This window comes from Chinchilla lanigera, unplaced genomic scaffold, assembly GCF_000276665.1.
Source record: "Chinchilla lanigera isolate Chin_1 unplaced genomic scaffold, ChiLan1.0 scaffold00001, whole genome shotgun sequence".
Classification (NCBI taxonomy): domain Eukaryota; kingdom Metazoa; phylum Chordata; class Mammalia; order Rodentia; family Chinchillidae; genus Chinchilla; species Chinchilla lanigera.
Window position 1 is genome coordinate 3,609,892 of NW_004955402.1, and position 21,087 is coordinate 3,630,978.

General features: G+C 48.0%; 1 protein-coding gene across 1 annotated transcript in view; it reads right to left on the minus strand.

Moving 5' to 3' along the window:
• Ptprm (protein tyrosine phosphatase, receptor type, M) overlaps positions 1-21,087 on the minus strand; it is a gene marked incomplete at its 5' end in the record, with an annotated part of 513,011 nt that overhangs the window by 366,445 nt on the left and 125,479 nt on the right. Inside the window, 2 exon segments of the mRNA XM_005372618.2 lie at positions 2,918-3,211; positions 8,174-8,348. Coding sequence (XP_005372675.2) covers positions 2,918-3,211; positions 8,174-8,348 — 469 coding nt within the window.

Consider the following 21,087-nt stretch of genomic DNA (forward strand, 5'->3'; position numbering starts at 1 on the left):
CCGGCAAAAAGCACTGTTCATAGAGAACTGTCCTTTGTGTCCCACCATCAGGCCTTTCCGTGTCCTCACCAGCCCTGCAAGGACCTGCACCTGTCCGATCCTGGCCACTCTTGGCCCAGACAGAAGCTGTTTGCTGTGTGCCTTACAATGCAGGGATGGAAACACATGGGACCCTTGTGGGATCCTAGTCAGCGTGGTAGAAGAAGACGGTTGCTGCCTTCAAGATGGGCATTGGCTTTCCTAACACAACCTAAGGTTGTGGCGTGGGAATTTTACTTTTGGAGGGTCTGGGAGGCATTAGCCTCAGAAGGGGGTTTAATACCATATGGACTATACAGTAGACTGACGTGCACTTAAGACCATCCCCCAATAGCTTCCTGTTCAGTGCAGATAATTGTTAGGGATCTGAGTCCATGTCTGTTTACATCACACAGTGTGAGTTACATTTACTTGTTATTCTCTTTGCTCTCTTAGACTCACCCTCTATCAAGCCTGCTCAAGGACGTTCTCATCCACCACTGTAAGGCTTGGTCTCTCCCAGGCTTCTGAGAGCCTTGGACTGCCCTGTGTAAAGCCTGTGAATGCTCCAGGCTGTCTGCACACGGCTTGGGTCCAACAGGGAACTTTCCAGCTCTCGCTTGTAACACCCATCTCCTGCCCTCCTGTCCAGCTTTCCACAGGCCAACACAGATGGCCAACAGCAATGACCAACCCTATCAAAAGCCTCAGGCCAAGGATAACGGTACAGTGTTTCTTCCTATAGTAAAAAGCCTCATGTCACTTGACTTTCTTCACCCACCTGTTTCCCCTCTTATTTCTAACTATGAGTCCTAGTTTTTTATTTCTTAAAAGGGGCTGCCAATCTATTATCAAAGACTCTGGCTCTTCGGGAACTATATATCTACACATTGTGCAGAGGGATCAAAAGGCTTCTTAGGGAGAGCCTCGTGCATTACAATTGGGGGAAATGTCTCCCGCAATATATCAATAGCTGACATGCACAGGCACAAAACCAAGAGAAATGACAATTGTGGGAAAAAGAACAGGACTGGAAACAAGTAGTAGCAGGGACCAGAATGAGCCAGGTCTCATTCTCTCTCCAGTGGGGACAATGGAAGTATAACGGTTCTTTTCTAGAGAGATGGCAACTGCATACAGTATTGCCAATTCCCAAACAGGGGTCCTTCCGATAATGCTGCAGTGATTTCAGCAGCCCATACTTAGAGACGAAGGGGACACCTCCGGGCTTCAATTCACTTCTAGACTGGGGATCTCAGTATCTGGCTTGGAGACTTCACAGGCAGTTGTAAAATTAACAGATCAGAAAATAAGTGCCTAAAATGTTCTGGGCAATGTTACGCTAAGTCACTGTTTGCATTACAACAGGCAAAACAGAAAGAAAGGGATGCTCCAGCTCAGTAAGACAGATGACAAGATTTAGAACAGAAAGGCTGGCCAAGACTAATGACCCCACCTCCCTGGCACCAGCAGACAACACAGTGGGCAGCCCTTCGGGGACAGCACTGACCCCAGCAGTGGGGCTGTGAGGACTCAGTGGGACTGGAAAGAAGCATGGCAGAGCCACATGCTCACCGGTGGCCCTTCCCCACTCCATCGCCAGGATCCCCAGAAGCAGCACTACCAGCAACTCCAGCAAAAAACATTTCCCCATGAGTGCTGAACTCAGGGGCCCAGTAGAACCCACACCACAATGAAAAGATACCAAAAACTGCAACAGTTGAAGATGAATAATTTCTTCTACTCCTCTAGGATAGAATCAGAAGGTACTGAGTACAGTAGTCCCTGAGCTTTTATGGGGTGGGAGGTGTGAGTTCCAGGACCCCCAAGGGTCTGATCCTCCTGGTGCTCATCTGAAGCACCCATCTGGAAGGCAGTACAATTTACACATCCGAAATGGAGCAGAATCTACACAGAATCTACACACCCTTCTGTGCACTTTACACCTTCCCTTGCTCGCTTACAGCTCATACAATGTGAGCACTGTCAATAGTTGTTATAGAGCATTGTTTAGGGAATGATGACAAGAACAAAAGCCTGTACACATTCAAAGTAGATGCAATTTTCCCCAATAGTTTTGATTAAATCTGTGATCATGAAACTCACCAATATAGAGGGACAACTGTATTTTTAAAATTTGGAGAAGAAATGAAACATACTAACACACATCTTCTTAATGCTACAAGAAGATTAACTCCACGCAACTTCACAGACTATCCTCTCATGGCACACAAAATCGGACACAAGGACTCAAGTCCATGTTAAAGTGCATGTGAGGACCCCAACACATTGCTGCTCCAGGTAAGCAACCCTGGAACCTCCAACAGGAGCTTCCTTCCTGCTCTGACCTTTACAGAGATTTACATTTCTCTCTCCGCCAACGCTACGTGCAGAATGGGTTTAGCACAATCAGCACGTTGTAACCTAAGGACCCAAAGGCTTCGCACAGCCCACACATCTCTAGCGTATGTTCTAGGTGGGTTCCTAGTCATGGCCAGCAGTTCCCGGCACACACCCATCAATAACGTACAGCTTCCAGTTGTAAGGTGGACTGCGTCACTCCAAAGCCCCCCCACCGTCGCAAGACAGTAACTGTAGACTGCAAACCAAGGGGCTTCTGTGATGTTACGGAACATCCTCGTGTGAACTGTGCAGCATCCAGAACAAGGTGCAAATTAAGAGGGGAGTCAAGCCGGGAGACACCAAGCCTCCAGGTCGTGGGTTCCAGTGGCCCCTGGTTGTGATCCCCCTCTTCTCAGGGGATGCGAAGATTCCCATTTATATACAGTGCATGAGGGACTGGGGAGACTGGAGGTACCCTTCATAAGATGAGCTTGATCCCTGCCAGTCCACCCAGACAGACCATGAGGTCCAGCTGCAGGATCTCGGTGGCACTCACCTGCACACTTGGTTCTCGTCCTGAGAGCTGGCCCAGGAGACCCCGTGCCACCCTCACCCGGCCTGGTGAGCAGCACGCTGATCTCATACTCTGTGTCTGGGTCCAGGTGTCCAATTTTGTAGCTGGTGGAGTCCACAGGCTGCCGGTCACTCCAGCTGCCACTGGCCGTGCAGTACTCCACCTCTCGGGCCACGATGGCCCCGTCGCCATTGATGGAGTTGGCGTTGAGCTGGATCCACAGGTAGGTGGCCCCCACCGAGGCCAGCTGGGGAGGTGCGATGGGCACGGGAGGCTCTGAAAGGAAGACAGAGATCGACCTTCAGATCATCCTTCTGCCTCAGCAAAGCTAAGCACGCACTGACCAGTGATTAACACGGAGAAGGCACAACAAGGTGGGGAGGGGGCTAATGAGAGTACGAACACACATACTGGTAAAGCTTCTGCCAGTTCAGTTATAAAACAAACCCGCTTTGAACAGGGTGTGGTGGTGCACACCTGCTGGCCCAGCCACTTGGAAAGCAGAGGCAGGAAGATCACTGGAGCCCACAAGTCAGAGGCCAGCTTGGGCACCAGCTACATAGTCATCAAATATTTCTAATTCCTTTCCCAAAACGTAACTGTACAAGCACTCGCAAGTGGTGGTATTAAAGGGCTTGTAGGGTTTTTCGCTGAGAAGCGCCTGTAGGCTTCTTCACTGCTTTTCTGAGACCACGACTCTTTGAAGTACAAATCTGTTATTTTGTACAATGGTCTCCTGGTCAGCTTCCTCACTGAGAACTTTTCTGAAATAATCAGAGGCGTTAAAATTCTCTACACAGTTAGCTTGAGCACCCTCATACTTATCTTTCCAAGATATCACCATTTTAAAAACATAGCTGAAACTACAGTTCACCTCATCATAAACTCGTTTCCAGGACGACCCTTTCCCAAACTACCGCAGTGGACTCAGTGAGAAGGACAGCGTTCTGGAGAGTAACGTCCACCGCTGCTGCTACTGCTCAGTGGACGTCCGGCAATGACCCTTCTTAAAGCAGAGAACAGCAAGGAAAGCCCTGAATCAAAGAGCAAGCGATGCCCTGCTTGATAAAAGCCTGAGAATCAATAGCCAACACTTGTACCAGGTCAAAGAAGTCTCTTAAAGCCGAGACCAATTCTTTCCCTATTGTGTGACACGGGAGAGACAGGCCCTCTTATCCCAGTTTCCCCAGTATATCAATTAGATGTGAGCTGACACCCATGTCACCGTGAGTGGCACCACCTGTGACGAGGAGACCACTGTACAAAATAACAGATTTGTACTTCAAAGAGTCATGGTCTCAGGGGCTGGGGATTTAGCTCAGTGGCACAGCTCCTGCCTGGCAAGCGCAAGGTCATGAGTTCGATTCCTGGTACCGGAAAAACAACAACAACAAAAAAAATAGTCATGGTCTCAGAAAAGTATCACACGGGGTCGTTTTTCTGGCGTGTTCCCACAGGTGGTCTGTGCCCCTTTGGTGTGTTTTTGTTTTTCTGCTCAGACTACCTGTCCCTAGGAGGTGGAGGCTTGCTTGCTGCAGTTCTTCCTGCACTCTCTGTGGCAGATGGCAAATCCACCCCAGACTCATTTCCAGCTCTCAGGGAGCAGGTTCCATCCGAGGCCACACCTGAGATGACCCCAGGTTGAGTACGAGACCCCCTAGGAAGCTAGCAACACTACTGTCCCCTTTGCTGGGGTGGGTGTCTATGTTATTTATTATATTCAAGGTGTGATAAGTCACACCTACTATAACAGAGTGAGGGAAATTTCATTAGATTGAGTTGAAATAAGACACTCAATTTTGAATGAATTTTACTGAAGGGATGACAATCATTGTGTAAATGTACTAAAACATTGTTCCTGCCGCTTTTATACTGACCGTCTATGCTTTAAACAGTTGTGACTGAACCCACAATGATTTAATATCAATTTATATCATTAGGCAATTCCATGACAGGAAATGGGCCTTCTATAGGACATCCTAGGGCACTCGAGTAGCCAGGATGAAAGACAGGTTAATTACTTTCAAGTTGCAATTGCTAGCAAGGGTTGTTGAACTGCCATTCAAGATACAAATCAGGGGCAAAGGGACAAAGAGCGAGGGGCAGGGTCACTCACCCAGGAGCTTTTAATAGTACCCTAACACAGACATGGCTTTAATGAGAGTGTTCTCGGAGAATAATTCCTCTACTAGTTCTATACTAATTTCTATATTAATTTCCCACTAAGAAAAGTAATTCACATGCTAAATCAAATGAGATTCAACTAGAACTTGGAAACAACTGGGAAACACATCCAAAAGAACTTTTTGTCTGTGTGTGAATCAATACAATGATAAGTCAATATTTAAATTAGGAACACATTTTTCACAAAGGGAGAGAAGAAGGAACAGGAAGGAAGGATGGATCTCAATCTCTCCAAAGTGGAAAAAAAGTAAAAAGCAATTTGAAATATTTCTTTTCTTTGTGAGAAAGGATCTCATTATGTTATGTTTCCCAGGCTGTGTGAACTCAAAATCCCACAGGTGCAGCTTTCAGAGTGGCTAGGATTACAGGTGCATACAGATGCACTGTCTTGGTTACTTTTCTCTCGTTGCTGAGACAAAATACCCAGTGCCCAAAATGAAGGAAGGAAAGGTTTATTTAGCTCACAGTTTGTGGAGGTGTCACTCCATACTTGGCTGGCTCCGAGGCAGAAGGTAGCAAACCAACAAGAGCAAAAGGGGGAATGGCAGCCGAACAGCAAACAGCCAGAGCAAAAGGGAGGAATCCCAGCGAGCAGCCTCTTTCCCTCCCTTACATTCTAAACAGACTACCCCCACCTAAGGGGCGTGTAGCTCTCACATAATCTTTGCCCTCCTCTTGCACAGGCTCAGGATGTATACAAAGTAAGCACCCTGGCTTCCTGCTAAGTCACTTAGCCAAACCTCTAGACTCCCCAAGTTGACACAATGTATCACCATAACATGCACCAAGCTAAAACTTTAATTCAAATGAGAGGACTCCATAAAACTAGTTCTAGATCAAATCAGTAACGAGCGACTTGTATACCAGTGCACGGAATACACACATCTCCACAGACTTCAGATTTGTTTCCCCATTTGTAATCCCTCAGCACTTCAAATATTATGTGCATGTAAAAAGTGCTAAGTTAGAGAAAAATAGCCTAAGCATGCTATTGTTTACCATAAAGCAATTGTCTCAGAAAACATTATTAGACTGGTAGAACCCAGCATGTTATCTTTTTTTTAGAAATGAAGTCTCTACAGAATGTGGCTACACTCTTACTCATGGGGGGAAAGACAAATTTCAGAGTGAGCCCTGAGGACAGGACAGTCTCTGTCGCCGGCTCGGGCACTTGCCTCAGTGAGCCTGAAGGCGGCCACTTTGTCCCGAGATGGGAAAATGCAGCACATGGCTGTGAACAAGAATCCTTCATCTTTGTGTCTGCAGACAAGACACTTCTCATTTTTTATAGCTCCCTGAAATTAACTTTCCTGCAGATGTAGTTTTCAGATCGGCACTATAGAGAGCAAGGCAGCACTGAGGCCTGGTCATCGCGGGGCCCAGAGAAGCAGAACAGCAGCTCCAAATGGCAGAGGAGAAAGAATCCCAGAGAACCGAGCCAAGGAGAAAGCAAGAGGGCAGGGGAGATGACGAGGGGGCCCACGAGCTCAGTGGGGGCCCTGGGCCTGCTCTCCAGCAAGCCTGGGTGCTCCCGCGGGGCGGAGTGTGGACGGTAAGGAAGTATTTCCATTCTGCTGTAAGTGTGAATCCTGAACTGCAAATGTGAGCCAGGCGGGCCAGTGCCAGTTTCACTATAAACCACAGCACTTAAGAATGTGGTGCAACTGACTGTTGACTCCAATAGCTGCTTTAGTGTGCAACCCCTCCGGCTGAAAGGGGACCCTAAGTGTGTTCCCATGAAGCCCGGGGCTCTCCTGGCCTCCTGCTCAACTTGCCCTTGACTGTCCACACTGTTCCAGGTCTGCACATGCGCCTTGGGCAGTGTACACTCAGCCAGCACCAGCAGCCCCTTCAGGAACCTAATGTCGTGGCAGCTCTCAGTATGCACAGAAACAGAGCATGGCCAGCGCAAGCCCCTGGTCCCGCCCACGGAGCTCGTCCTGGGATTTGAGCACAGTATATTTTGGGGAGGCTGAGGGAGGAGGATAACAAATTTGAGTCCAGCCTGGGGAAATTAATATGTTAGCAGGATCCTGTCTCAAAAAAATTTTATGAAGAGCTGGGGATGTAGTTCAGTGCAAAGATCCTGAGTTCAATCCCAGTACGGCAGGAAGGGCCTCCCTGCAATGAAGAATTTGCTGGTATAGGAAGTAGCCCACTGTAAGAGGATCAATTTTATGATCCCTATTTAACCAATGCCCAAGAAAAGTTTAAAAATAGAGCACAGGGCTTGGCATGCAGCTCAGCAGTAGGACAAGTGCTCAGCTTGTATGGGGTCCTGGGTTCAATCTTCAACACCAAATAAGATAAGAAAAGGCATCACTCTATCCTCCTAGGAAATATAGCAATGGCCTGCCACAGTTGTCTAAAAATGCCTCATGGTACATCTAAAATGCCCCAATTATCCTGTCTGGGACCAAAAATTGCCCTAGTAGCTTAATACAATAAATTCCATAGCCCACAAGAAAGCATTAAACCAGCTAAAGGAAATTATTTTCCTCCTCTTTTGTCCCTCTTCCCCCACCTTGCTGAATATAATGACTCAATTTTCCGGTCATGCAAAATATAGTAACAGGACCTAACTGGGACATTATGAATGTTAACACAGGGCCATCAATATGGCTTGTGTGATATGACAGAGCATTTTATACTGACACGGCTTCCTTTTATTAACCACTCTGATGGCCTAAACACCCTGGCTGGTGAATATTTGCATTTTAAGTGATTTTCTATCTGCAAAAAAAAATTTTCATTCCTTAAAAAAATTTATAGGTTGTAATCTGTATATAGAGAGCTGGCAGAAGACCTTGCCAAGAGCATATTCATTGCTTTGTATGCCACTAAACCAACATAAATAACCGACATTTTTCAAAAAAATATTGCTCCCATGCAAAATTTGTACTTAAAATGCAATCCATCGGCATAGCCTGTCATCAAACTCCCGTTCAGAAAGAGGCAAGAATAAGTTTGAGCTTTAAGCAAATAATGAACTAACAACCAGCTAACAGAGCTATTTCAAAGGAGTATTTCACAGTATGAAAACATGTTAAATACCTTTAACGACCAGTTCTGCATAGTTTGATATCCCAACCCCTCCTTCGGTGCGGATCATGCAGCGGTACTTCCCGGCGTCGCGTTTGGTGGTGTTCACCACACTAAAGGAAGCCATGAATCTTCGAGAACTGGTCGCTTTCATCTCCTTCAGCGGAGCATCGGGGACATCGATGCCCTGTATCATAGGGGTGGGGGGGACAGGAAGGAGCAACATGAGCTGTCGAATCAGAACCGCAAGACACCTGAGGGCGCATAGGCAATGTCACCATCAGGCACCTCTCTGCTCCCTTGTCTGCCACCCAGGGTGGCTACTTGAGAACAGCTGGTTGTGAGATGCTGGTGTGATCACCTCTTCAAAGATCACGGGAGGCAAATTAAAATGAAGTGTGCAGAAATGTCTTGTTTTGACCCTCTCATGATATTGTGTTAATTTAGTGCAACTGGGGGGGGGGGTGCAGAAAAACAGCATGAGGAAAATCATCTATATTTTGTTCCTTCTCAATGTCTGATCTTTTCATTAAACTTCATTTTTTATGCTTGGCCAGTAAGCAAAATTAATTCATCTGGTATCCTATTACAGACCTCATTTTATATATGAGCAAACAAATAATTTACCAAGAGTAACAGTAAAATGTACATGAGCTATATTCCCAGTGAGCAGGGCTGGAGGGCGAGTCCAGCTTTACAGTGTTCTTCTCAGACTAAGAGCAAAAACAAAAAACCAAAAATAGAAGTAAATGTCTAAAAGTATTGCCCAGTATGGAGTATAACAAGAGCGTATCCTCTCCAGGAGGGCCTGCACTCCCCGGGCCACAGGAAGCAGGTTCACTACTGGGGCAAGTTTGTCCATTTTCATCCACAGATACAAGGTCTTTCAGCTATGCACACCTGGAAATCCACTGTATGCTTCCAAGAGCTTACAGCCCCCCTGTAAAAAACGGGATTTCCATTTTACCTCCCCCGCCCACCATGACAGGGAGAAAAATGACCTTGAACACATTACTTGTAATTATTCCTGGAAATCAATAGAGAAGGATCTCAAAGTGATGTACAGCGAGCAACATTTTGCCCATGCTCCTGGGGCGCCGACCTTGTGCTACCACTGTGCCTAGGTGAGCAGACAGAGGGCAAGCGCTGCGGTGCCTGCACCGACCCGGTGGCGCAAGTGTGGGGTGACCTGAACCACCAGTGATGGCAAAGGTCAGGCCCAGCAGACATCACGGTATGAGCCAGCTGTGCTTGAACAAGGAGGCCAGCGGGAAAAAGTGGCATGTGGACACTGACCAGGCCAAGGAGGAGGGTGGAGGAGAGTATTCTGGTCACAGGAGAAGTCCAGGAAGCCTAAGCGGTCAGGAAGAGCTGGCTGAGGTCAGGGCAGGCAGTGAGTGGAGCCGGGGCAGAGGGAGCCGGGGGACAGGGGAGCCGTATGCACAGAGGGACTCTCAGGCTGTATCCAAATGCTTTTATTTAGAGCTGAAAATGCAATGCTGCAAAAGAATAAAGCTCAGCTGTATCACTCTCAGTCTGGTAATATGCAGAGTCCTTGAAGCTTCCACCACCAAAATTCTCACTGGTGGCCTGGCCTAATGGACATGGTTTGGGGGTGAGCCTGACGGGGTGCCGCATCCACCATGACCTCTCAGTGACTTCCCTTAATGCGGCCGCTAGGACGCTCTCACAGTGCTGTCAGGAGGGATGGAAGATGCAGCAGGAAAACCGCTGGATGTCTAGCTCCTCCACACCCCTCCTGCACTCTGTGCAAATGAGCAATGGACCCAGGAGAAAGGCGGGCCAGCCGTCAGGATCCCAGCACTGGCCCTGGTCAGTATGAAGCCACAACATCTGGCCAGATGTGCAGAGGCTAAGGGCTTGCTCACAGGGAGCACAGTACTGCACATGGCCTCCCACAGGGGCGGTGCGGCTGTGACCTCACCGGACAGCGGGACGGGTTCCCGCAGCTCCCCGGAGCAGCTCTGCTGTGCGCGTCACTTGCAGGGCAGTGTGAAGGCGGCCAGCTGTGCGAAGACGGCCAGCAGAACTCCTGCTGCACCCAAGGAAACATCAGGAGCACGGAAGAAGGGTTCCGCCAATCTTAGTTTTAGCTTATCGGTAAAAATGGCCTTGTTTACAACTTAAAATACTGTAAGTCAGAATATATAACCCCACACGTCTTATATGTGTGTATTGTACTAACTGGCCTGAGCTTGACCTGAAAAACAGCACCAGGAAAGTTTGCAAAAGCATCACTGACACAAGAGGAAGGGCTCTCTGCACGGCACACAGTGATTTCCAGCAACAGCCCCTCCCAGCGAGCCCATTCTACCACTGGGAGCGGCCTCACACTCACCATTCCACACAAACGCAGTTTGCCTTTTTTTAAACTGACGAAAAGTAATCTCATTTTTACAGAAAAAATTGAAGCCCTAAAGAAGACAGATTCACATTAATGAGTGTTTTGTTTATGGCAGTAACAGAAAGGACAGAGGGCTAGCTGTTTACTACTCCCTTGTGGCATGGCTCTGCTAAGGATACACCACTGCAGAAAGCCTGTGTGTAGTACTTTTCCTAATAGAGGCACATCTCAAAAGGACGTCTATTCAAGAGAATTTGAATGCATGTGTTCAGTGACTCCTCACAACTCTCCGAGGTTGCAGCGGATCACTCTCACTCTGGTAATATGCAGAGTGATTAGGAAACCTAATCCAAGGATTAGGAAACCTCCCTCATGGGTGTGTGTGTAAGCTTTTGGGCAGCGCTGCCTTCACACCACATACTCACCCTGTAGCAGAAAGCGCCTCTGACCAGCCCTGATGTGCCCCCAGAACTCTCAGGAAACGCCATGTGTTTAACTGCACAGAAAGTTAGATGGCTTCCTTAGGAGACGCACAGAGAGGGAGGCTGGGCCTCAGGCGCCAGCGTCGCTGCAGTTCAGGATCCACACAGGAACATCAAAACACACATTCTGCGAGGCAGCAGATTGCTGGGTACTAAATCATTCACCCAGGCTTGGGTCGAAACATTCTGCAACCAAAACGTGGTGACCATCTTTCACGAGCCACGCACTGTCGCAGAACGGAGCAGAGGCTGGAAAGCAGCAGCCTTTACCTAACTGAGCTTGAAGACTCTTAGAGGGAGAGAAGAGCCAGGCGGCCATCACTGCAGAGCGGTGACCGGTCCCGCGGCGCACAGGCGGAGAGGGGCCTGCCCGGGAGGTGTCGCTGCCTGACCCAGGCTTGCAGCTGCGCAGTCGCCTTGGGCAGGGACAAGGAGGGGGAGCTCAGTGGAGGCAGGGCGCCAAGTATCCACTGGTGGCTGTGGATGAGGGTGGGACGGAAGCACAATACGGAACACTCAGAGTGTGAGCCGCTGAGGGCCACCACTTCTGCAGGTGCCAGGAGGAGAAGGACTTTAGGCAGACGGCCCAGCAGCCCCTCCGTGGGTACAAGAATGGACCCGAAAGAGTCCGGTGGATGCCATGGAAACTGTTACTGCTTCCGGAAATCATAGTGACAGAGGACAGAAAGACGAGGGCAGAGAGGAAAGGGAGGATTGGGAGAGGCTCAGGAAGCAAAGTCAGGGAGTGCATTCTGCTGCAGCAGGGCTGTCTCCTCAGCACTCCGAGGTCCTCCGGGTCAGGAGCCACATCTTATGTATCTTGTGTACCCAGGTGTAAAATGCACAGAACTAAAAACATCAATGTCTCTGAGGATCACGGCCTCAGTGGAAAAAAATGTTCCATAGGTAGAAGAGAAAGTGGGTTTCTCTTACATAACAGATAGATACCCCAAGCCTGAGAACCAGACACCTAAGTTCTACGTACAAGGCAGACCAAGAGGGTTCAAAAGAGAATATTTGTTACACAGATGAAACCTTTCCATCCTTTCTTTATTTTAAAATTGAACTTAGGAAGGGAGTATGCACCCAGGCAGAGGTGGGAGGCAAATACTCTGAAGATGGGCTAAGAGGATAGGAGCCAAGAATGTCAGAAGGACGCAGCTTCCAGCCTGGAACTTCCACAGGGACCCCACCACACCCTGATTTCAGGTCCTCTGACGCCATCACAAAGGTAAATCTGTTAAGTTTGGGGTCGTTTGTTACAATACTACAATGAATGCTAATTAAGAAAAGATGCTCAGCTTGCTGGCAGTGTACAGCAGTGGTACATGTAATCTGCCAGAGCTGGACAGCAAGCCTTGAGGTGAGGTTTGCTCTTAGCGTCCTGACAAGAGTTCTAGTCAGAAGGTATCACTGCCACCAAAACAGAAGAACAAACTTGGCGGGCTGACTCACACTTACTTCTTCAAGATGTACTAGAAAGGAACAGTAACTCAAAGGAGGGTGTAGTGAGGGCGTAAGGGCAGATATGGACCAACGGAATAGGACAGAAAGATCAGAAATAAACCCTCACCTATTCCTCCATCCATTTTTAAGAAGATTCTGAAATGCTTCTGTGGAGAAAGGGCAGTTTGCAACCTGTGGTGCTGGGGAAACTGGACACCGACATGCAAAGGAGAGAGGATGGATTCCTGCCTTATACCATATCCAAAAACAGGCCTAAATACCTAAACTCAAGGGCTAATATTATAAATCTCCTAGGAGAAATTTACACATGGGAGATGCTCTGCCACCTGGGATTGAGAACTGACTTCTTACATATGACGCCAAAATCAGAGGCCACACAAGAAAAGACAGATAAGTGAAAATTCATCAGCAAACTTTTGTTCATCAAAGGTCATGAATGAGGCAGCAAAAGGACAACCCAAAGAATGGGAGAAGGTATTTTCAAGTCATTTATCTAACAATGGATGAAGATTCAGAATAATTTAAGAAGACCTATAATTCAACAATAATTACAAAATTCAATTAAAATTGGGCAAAGGACTTGAGATACTTCTTTAAAAAAGATATACAAATGGCCAACTAGCCCATAAAATGATGTCCACCATCATTAGGCACCACACAGGAGCAAGTCAAAGTCACTGTGAAGTAGCACTTCACACCCAGTCAGCTAGTATTAAAAGTCGAAACACAGCAAGTGAGTGTGAGGATGGAGAGGATTTTGAACCCTTGTATACTGCTGATCGGAATCAGTCATTCATTGTAAGAAGTGTTCTGGCAATTGCTTAGTTAGAATGTCTACAGGCTGGTGTTAATGGAAGCAGACAGGGCCTAGCAAGCAGCCTTCCAGTCATTTGGGAGTCAGAAAAAGCAGCTGCTGCTACCCTGCTGCTGCAACCCCCTCCCTCTCCTCCCCTCCCCCCTTCTCCCCACAGAGCCTCCTCGCCATCTTCCTCCTCTCCCCCTCCTCCTTCTCCCTCTTCCCTCTTCTTCTCCCCCACCCCCCTTTTCTTGCTCCTGGACCTGAGGTGAATTCAGCCCTAAAAAGGAAGGAAATTCTGACATAACACTACAAGCCAGATGAACCCTATGCTAAATGACATGAAAAGAAAATGCTGTATTACTCGAGGATCCAGAACTGACAAATAGGTACAGACAGAATGGTGGCTACCAGTGGCAAAGGGTAAGAGGGGGATGGGAATTAATGCTTAATGGCTTTTGCTTCATGGTTGAGAATGTACATGTGCCGCTGAATTGTACACTTAACCACTTCCCAGTCCAATCATTTAAATACTGGATGACCAAATACTGTATATATTTTCATTATTTTTATAACAGGAAATATAAAAATGACAATTTTACCAACTGTACTCAATATAAGAATCGACTGGTTCAAATGATACCTGCCCAAGTGACAGTGGGAACGGTCAGTACAGGAACAAACATGCGGCCTGGGAAAACTGTTATGGGTTAAAAGTGATCAGAACTGTAAATGTCATGGTGCACGTAGCTTCCTACAATTGGAAGTAAAAAAAGACATAAATTTCCAGCTTTCCACCTCACTGGAAGACCTCCCTGAGGTGCAGCGGGCTGTGTGGGTTCACAGTGTTTGCACAGAAGCCAGGCGCGATGGTGAGCACCTGGGGTCCCGGGACTTGGAAGGTTGAGGCAGGAGCGGCGCTTGAACCCAACAGTTCTGGGCCTGTCTGGGCAACAGAGGAAGACGTGTCTCCAAAGGAAAATGTTTTTAATTAGTAGTTAAAATAGGCTGATTGGAAAAGATGGGAAGGAGAGCAAAATGAGAGGCACAGGTGGACCTCACCTGTTAAGAGGGAACAGAGAGAAAATCGAGAGAAGGGTTTACCGCGCCGGGTGGGGAAGTGTACGCCGAGAACCCATACTATGCCGGAGACACTCTCTGCGCCGATGCAGACCTGCACAAAGTCTATTCTGAGGGGTAACAGAAAGAGAAACAGCCACTAGGCTCAAATATTTAACTATAAAAACATATTCAATACAAAGAGTAAAAAATATTTCTGAAACTACATCATTGCATCACTTGTAGCTACATATCACTTATTTAGCATATTGTTTTTTTCTATGTTCTACATCATTTTAATTTAAATAACATTCGAAGTGATCTAAAACACACAGAAAGGTGTATGTCTTTGTTTCACTTCCCTGTGGAATCTCTGGAATTTTTCATAATACTACATAGATATTACTAGATCACTGACAACAGTTTTATGTAGATAATAAGAACCCTGTTTTTAATGAGATCAAATATCTAGAAGATTTCTGTTTATTTTGTGGCATATCTCAAGCCTTTTACAGAATGAAACTCTACTTACTAGATAGCACTTTTACATAAATCAAAGTCAATTTCACTATTTTCAAAAATGATTAAGTTCCTACCATACTGTCAGTCTCAGACTATGCAACCAACCTATTTTGAGGGTAGGACTCCAAGGGCAGTCTCAGAAATCCACACTTTCAGGTGTGGACATTTCTCAGAATGGAATATAGAAACCAAACCACATGGTACTAAGTGTGCCTGAGAGGATGGAAGATAAGAGCTTGCAGTGCGGCTGAAATGTAAACTTAGAATTAGGAATGTGTGGCAATATTTAAAAATCCTCAAGATTAATCACCCAGATGATGCCTCTCTTTTAAACATGTGGCATGACCGACGCTTTCATGCAAGTAGAGGACCCCGTTCTGGAGCCCTGGGGCCGACACTGAGGCTTCAGGGGAAGGAAATGAGCAGAGAAGCAGCCAGCAAGGATGGAGAGGTGGGGTAGAGAGGTGGGAGGACTAGAACAGGAGGGACTGAGAAGAGAAAGCAAAGTCCACGGGAGAGGGGAGACGACAATGACCTTGTAAAGGCGGGAATGGAAAAGGAACAAACAGAGCTGGTGACCAGTCAGATGGAGGGGAAGGAATGGGGACAGGGAGCAGAGTGAAAAGGATGCAGATGCCCAGACCCTGAGACCCAGGAGAGACACATCCACATGGAAAAAGAGATCCCTGCGCGACACCCCTCTTCCTTGCTCTGAAATCCTGCTGTGCGCGAGGCCATAAAGCTGGTTAAATCCACAGGGGCCTTGGGTTCCACAGGGGCTTGGGACGAGAGGGCATCATCCAGGAGCTGCCCTCAGTCAGGAAAGAAGGGACAGCGTCCTCAGAGATCAGCGGTGTGGGAGGTGAGGGGCAGAGATCTGAGGAGAGGACAGAAAACCTCCCTACTATGGTGTCAAACCCCATTTCCCGGGCCACTAGGAAATGAGGGCGAGACACGGTGCTTCCAGTCCTCGGCAGAGCAGCGGGCACCTCTCCTGTGCTGGCTCAGGGGATGAGAGAAGAATGCCGACGAACAAAGCCTGGGACGCAGTGGACTAGCAGCTTCTTGTCATCGTGCTGAAGCTGGCATCAGGCTAATAAGCCCTCATCCCTGGCTTCCCGGCACGCTCATCGTGTGCCTGTGAAATGCACAGGTGGCAGTGCATGTGGGTCAGCCACAGAGGAGGGCAGAAAAGGTAGCTGTAAAGGCAAATGATAAATTCAGGACTTCAAGACAGTATCAACCGGGGCTGGGGATTTAGCTCAGCAGCAAAAAGCGCCTGCCTGGCAAGCGCAAGGTCGTGAGTTCGGTTCCCGGTACCGCAGAAAAACCAAAAAAAAAAAAAAAAAAAAGACAGTATCAACCCAAACCAAAGCCAAAACACACCCTGGACTACAGTCCTTCCTTGTGAAAACAGATGTCCCCGAGGACAGCCCTGCACGTAACAAGACTCAGAGCCACCGCATGTGACGAGAGGGGTGAGGCTGCGGAGCAGACCTTTTCCAACACTAAATCCAATCCCTGGTTATCTTAGTGGGAAGAAAGGACCCGGGGAGGCAGCTCCCCTTGCTTTCTCGTGGAGCTGGGAGCCAGCCCAGCACACGGCGTCCTGTCCAGGGCGCCCCACTTCCGGTACAGCAGTGTGCAGCAGGCTCAACAGAGCACAGCCAGGACACAGTGGTCACCTCAGCCGGGACGCAGACAGTGAGTGTCCGGGGCGGCAAGTGCAGGCGGGGGCCAGTGGGATGGGCTGGGGCGGCACGGCTGTGGGCCCCGGGACGGGCCATCTACACTTCTCTCAACCCTTGGCAAAGCATGTGGCTCAGAACTAGAATTTTGAATTTTAGAAAGGTGTGTGTGCTGTTTATGATCTGACACTCCCGGGAAAGCTGGGCACAACCTCCCCCCCATTGCCAGGTAAGTTGCTGATTCTGCATGAGCACCCCTAAACACAGACCCTAAACAGGAAGACCAGACGCCCTAAACAGCCTCATGTCCTGTCAAGTGTGGCTGGTGAACAAATGGGCAGGTGTGGGGACAAAAGCAGAGGAAACACACTCTGCAGGTTTGGGTGTGTGGTCCAGGTAATGTACAATACGCAGGGCAACCACTGGGACACATACCCCAGCGAGCACTGCAGAGCTCCGTCCACACCGGCTGCACCTTCCCGCCAGCAGCCTCTGTCTCTGAGGAACGTTTTCCCCTCTAGCCTCACAATGTAGGTTCTTGGCTCACCTGTGTCCTCAGCGGGGCCTCAGTTGACCAAGACCAGAAATGCACTCCTACATGGCTGCTGCTCTTGAAGCAGTGGCCCAGCTCTGACCCACTGCTCTGGCCACTCACCACAGCTGCTCTGTACCCGGCCTTCTCAGGAACAGAGCTATGGGTTGGGTAGCTTGGCCAGGAGTCTTATGGCTGCAGCTCTAGCACAGAAGCCCAGCCTGGCCATCCTTGGGGTCTTAGTGGTGATGTTAAAACACATCACATTACAGTGACACATGCACAGCCATGCTTTGAACAGCACAGCTCCTCCTAGCTAAATCTTGGAAGCAGCCCAGATGTCCATCAACAGATGAGTGGATAAAGAAAATGCAGTATTTACACCAATGGAGCACTACTTTCTCATAAAAAAGGATGAACCTGAGGTATTTGTAGGAAAATGGATGTACCTCAGACCACAACGTTAAGCGAAATAAATCAGACACACAAGCTTAATTAAGTATTGCACAGTTTCTCTTACATGAGAAACTTGAAGTATAAACAAATTAAAGAGCAAAATAGAGAAACTTTAAAGAGAAACTTTAAGTATAAACAAATTAAAGAGGACTGTGATCATTATATACTGCAAACATGGACTAATGAAAATAAAAATTTAAAGAAACAGCACCCTTTGGGAATGGGGGCATGGCCGAGCGGCTGACAATAAGAAGCCTTTGGCCCCTGGAGCCTCTCCATCAGAGTGGAATTAAATGGTGGCCAGACGGAGTCCTCCAATGCAGGGAGTCATAGAATGATCCATGAGCTCCGCTCCCCGCAGGCGGCTCCCGAGGTCAGAGGTGACCAGAGAGGGTCACGTGCTCAGGACCTGGGCAGGGCTGGGCACCTCGCAGCCTGTGGGGAAGGTTTTGGGATTGTAGACGGATGCCCACAGTGCAGTAAGGCTGGACATCTGCCAGCTGACCTCTCCCAGTTTTCCCAGGTGAGGATGCGACAGCCCCAGCAAGAAATGGTGTGCCACCTTCCCTCTGGAAGCAGGACACTGGACAGGGCCTGGAAGCGGGCATGTAGATGGCTCTCTGCCACCACAGAAAGCCGAGCAAGGCAGCCTGGATCCGCAGGAACAAAAGCCTTGGACTCCAGGCAGCACAGAGTGAGCGAGGACCCACTACAGATCCAGTCTGTTCCTGAATTTGCTGCCCAATGACTCGCCTGATAGCCAACGCTTTCACTGGGTTAAATACAGCTCTTTATGAAGGCCAGGGTGTCTTTAAACATGTGCGTCATCTCAACGTGGGCAGGCTGGAAAAAGTCCTGACAGTTATTTAAAGTAGACATATAGCCTTCTTCACGCAGCTGACTAACTGGAGGACGTCTAAATAAGCAGTCACTTAGCAGCCCAGAGATACGTATTCGGTCTTTCAGGAATACTTTCGCCATAATCAGAGCAATGATGGAAAGAAATTGAAGTCTGGAAAGCTGGCAGCACTTACAGTAAATTGGCCCATCTCAGGCTGCTGTGAGGGGACCGGATGAGAGTCTGTGGCACCTCCCCCTGCCACACTGGAGCACACCAACCCGTGCCCCATTCCTTGGCCAGCACAGGTGGCCCTGGGCCTTGCCACTCCCAAATGCCCACATACATGGCTTGGATGGACAGTCTCAGCTCCTGGTGGGTAGGCGCATCAGTGGGGTAGAAGTAAGTCTGTCTGAAACTCTTATGGATCTAAATCAATGCTAATGAAACACCAACAGCAATCTTCTGCCGTGGCCCATCTTTTCTCATTTTAATAATTAAGATAGTCCTGAGCTCTGGATTCTAGACTATAACCAAGTTAACCCAATATTACCAGTTTAGAAGACCACACTCCAAAGTTCTGACTTCCTTTGCTATATACCATCAATATGTATATTAATGAGTATAACTGGCTTAACTGGCTAATGAATATACAGGTAGCCAAGGAAATACACAGACACCTAAAGCTGTACCACACTCTTTGAACACTGTACAGTGTCATGTTCAAGTAGAATTTCATCATGGAAATTTAGAACCTCAACTCATATGAGGTTAATAACATCTGATATTATTTAATAACCTGTTCAAATTTTATTTGGAAGTTCATCCAGGTAACACAGGATATATATAATAAACACAGTACTCAGAAGTCCCAGTGAAAGTAGTTCTTTGGTCACAGAACGAAATAGCCAGCGGTTGCCTGGACTGACTCTCCACGTCACACTGCGGCACCTGACACTGACTGGCATTTTCTATCAGGATAAAAGTTGGGGCTGGCAAGGTGAGGACTCCCTCCATACCCTCTGCCACTGCAGTAACGCCTCTGACCTGGAGGAAGGGGCTGTGTCCCTGTACAGGATCTGAAGACAAGGGGAGTTCCTAACGTGGTGTTACATGAGCCCTACGTCTCCCCAGTCAATGCCTTGAAATATACAGCTCTTCTTGAAAACAGAAATGAAAGAAGGTGCCAATGGAAGACAAAGCCCTGCAGTCCTGCATGTGAATCGGAAAGGGCAGGCCAGTGCCTTTCCTGTGTGTCTGAGCACAACCCCTCCCGCCCTTGCTCAGTCTGAGAAGAACCAAGAACAACCAAGAGTTATCAGGAGCACCTCGGTGCTCGAACTGTACGTTTTAGTGGCCATTTCCACTAAAGAAGAACCAGGACTCCTCACAGAGATTGCCAACACTGGGTTCTAGGAGGGTGGTAAAAGCCTAGAATGTCTTCATACCAGAACCAAGAAGCCAGCAAAATGGCTCAGCACGGGGGAGGCCATGAGGGGAGGGCGCCTAGCAATAAAGACAGTAAGTGCAATGGGTTCAGTCACCGAATGTGCTTAAGTTTAAAGGCCTCTTATCACTGTCTTTAAAAAAAAAAAAACCAGCTTCACTGAAGTATAATGGATTTACCAAAGGCTTCACATCTTTAGGTAATCTGACCCTCACTAGCAAAGTAATTCTTTTGCTGTAAGCTGACACATACTCCATCAACATACTCATGGGAAGCAGCATGTGCACAATGTATGCAATGGAACGGTCAGAGCAACACGACTGGCATCTCCAGCTCCTCAAACACACCTCATTCTGTGTGCTGGGAGCCTTGGGCAGCAAGGTTTGCTGATGGGCACCAACATACAGTTACAGAGGAAGAGTTAGTCCTCGCGTTCCATAACTACGCTCTGCCATGGCTTATCCCTTGTCTTAAGGAAACCAGAATGGCTTTTCTCTTCCAGAGTAGGAGACGATGCTAAACTCTCCACACTGTCTGTATCCCATCGCTCAAAAGATTGTCATGGTCTTCACCCAGAAAAGGAAACACACCAAAAGAAGAGTAACACTTTGCAACGGCGAAATTACTATGAAATTCTAGTTGCTGTGACGACCAACCCAGCTGCACCGAGCCCGGTCACTGCCATTCAGCTGTGTGCCGGCTCTGGCTGTCTGCTTCCACAAGGACGGAGCTAGGCACGATGGGACCACACAGCCTGCAGAATTTACCGCCTGACGCTTTTCAGGGAAAAATACCAAGCTTTGTTTTAGAGAAGTAGGTACAGCGAAATGATGGGTGACACAGACTTCCAAGTCGGCAGAGACGGAGCAGGTGAAACACGGGAGGCATCCACCACATCTTGTGAGCTGCTGAAGCCACAGGGTGAGTTTATGAAGTTCATTACGGTATTCCGTCTTTGCCTGAGTTTATCATTTCCATACAGAAGTAAAAAGAAAGCCTTCAAGGGAGTGATTAGAACACAATCTCTCATTTCTCTGTACCTGAATGACTATTTCACCCGGATTCTTTTCCAGGAAAACAGTTTTGTGGCTGGCTTATCAACAGCCCAGCACTACATAACTGAAAGAGCCACTTTATCTAGGTATCGTTCGGTGGCTGCAAAACAACTGGGACTGTTAAAGGCACCTGCAGAAAAGGAACAAGGATGAAATCTGGCCAAGGACAGACGGCCCTAAGTGGTAACAGCCCCACGCTACAGCAACATGTGCTCAACA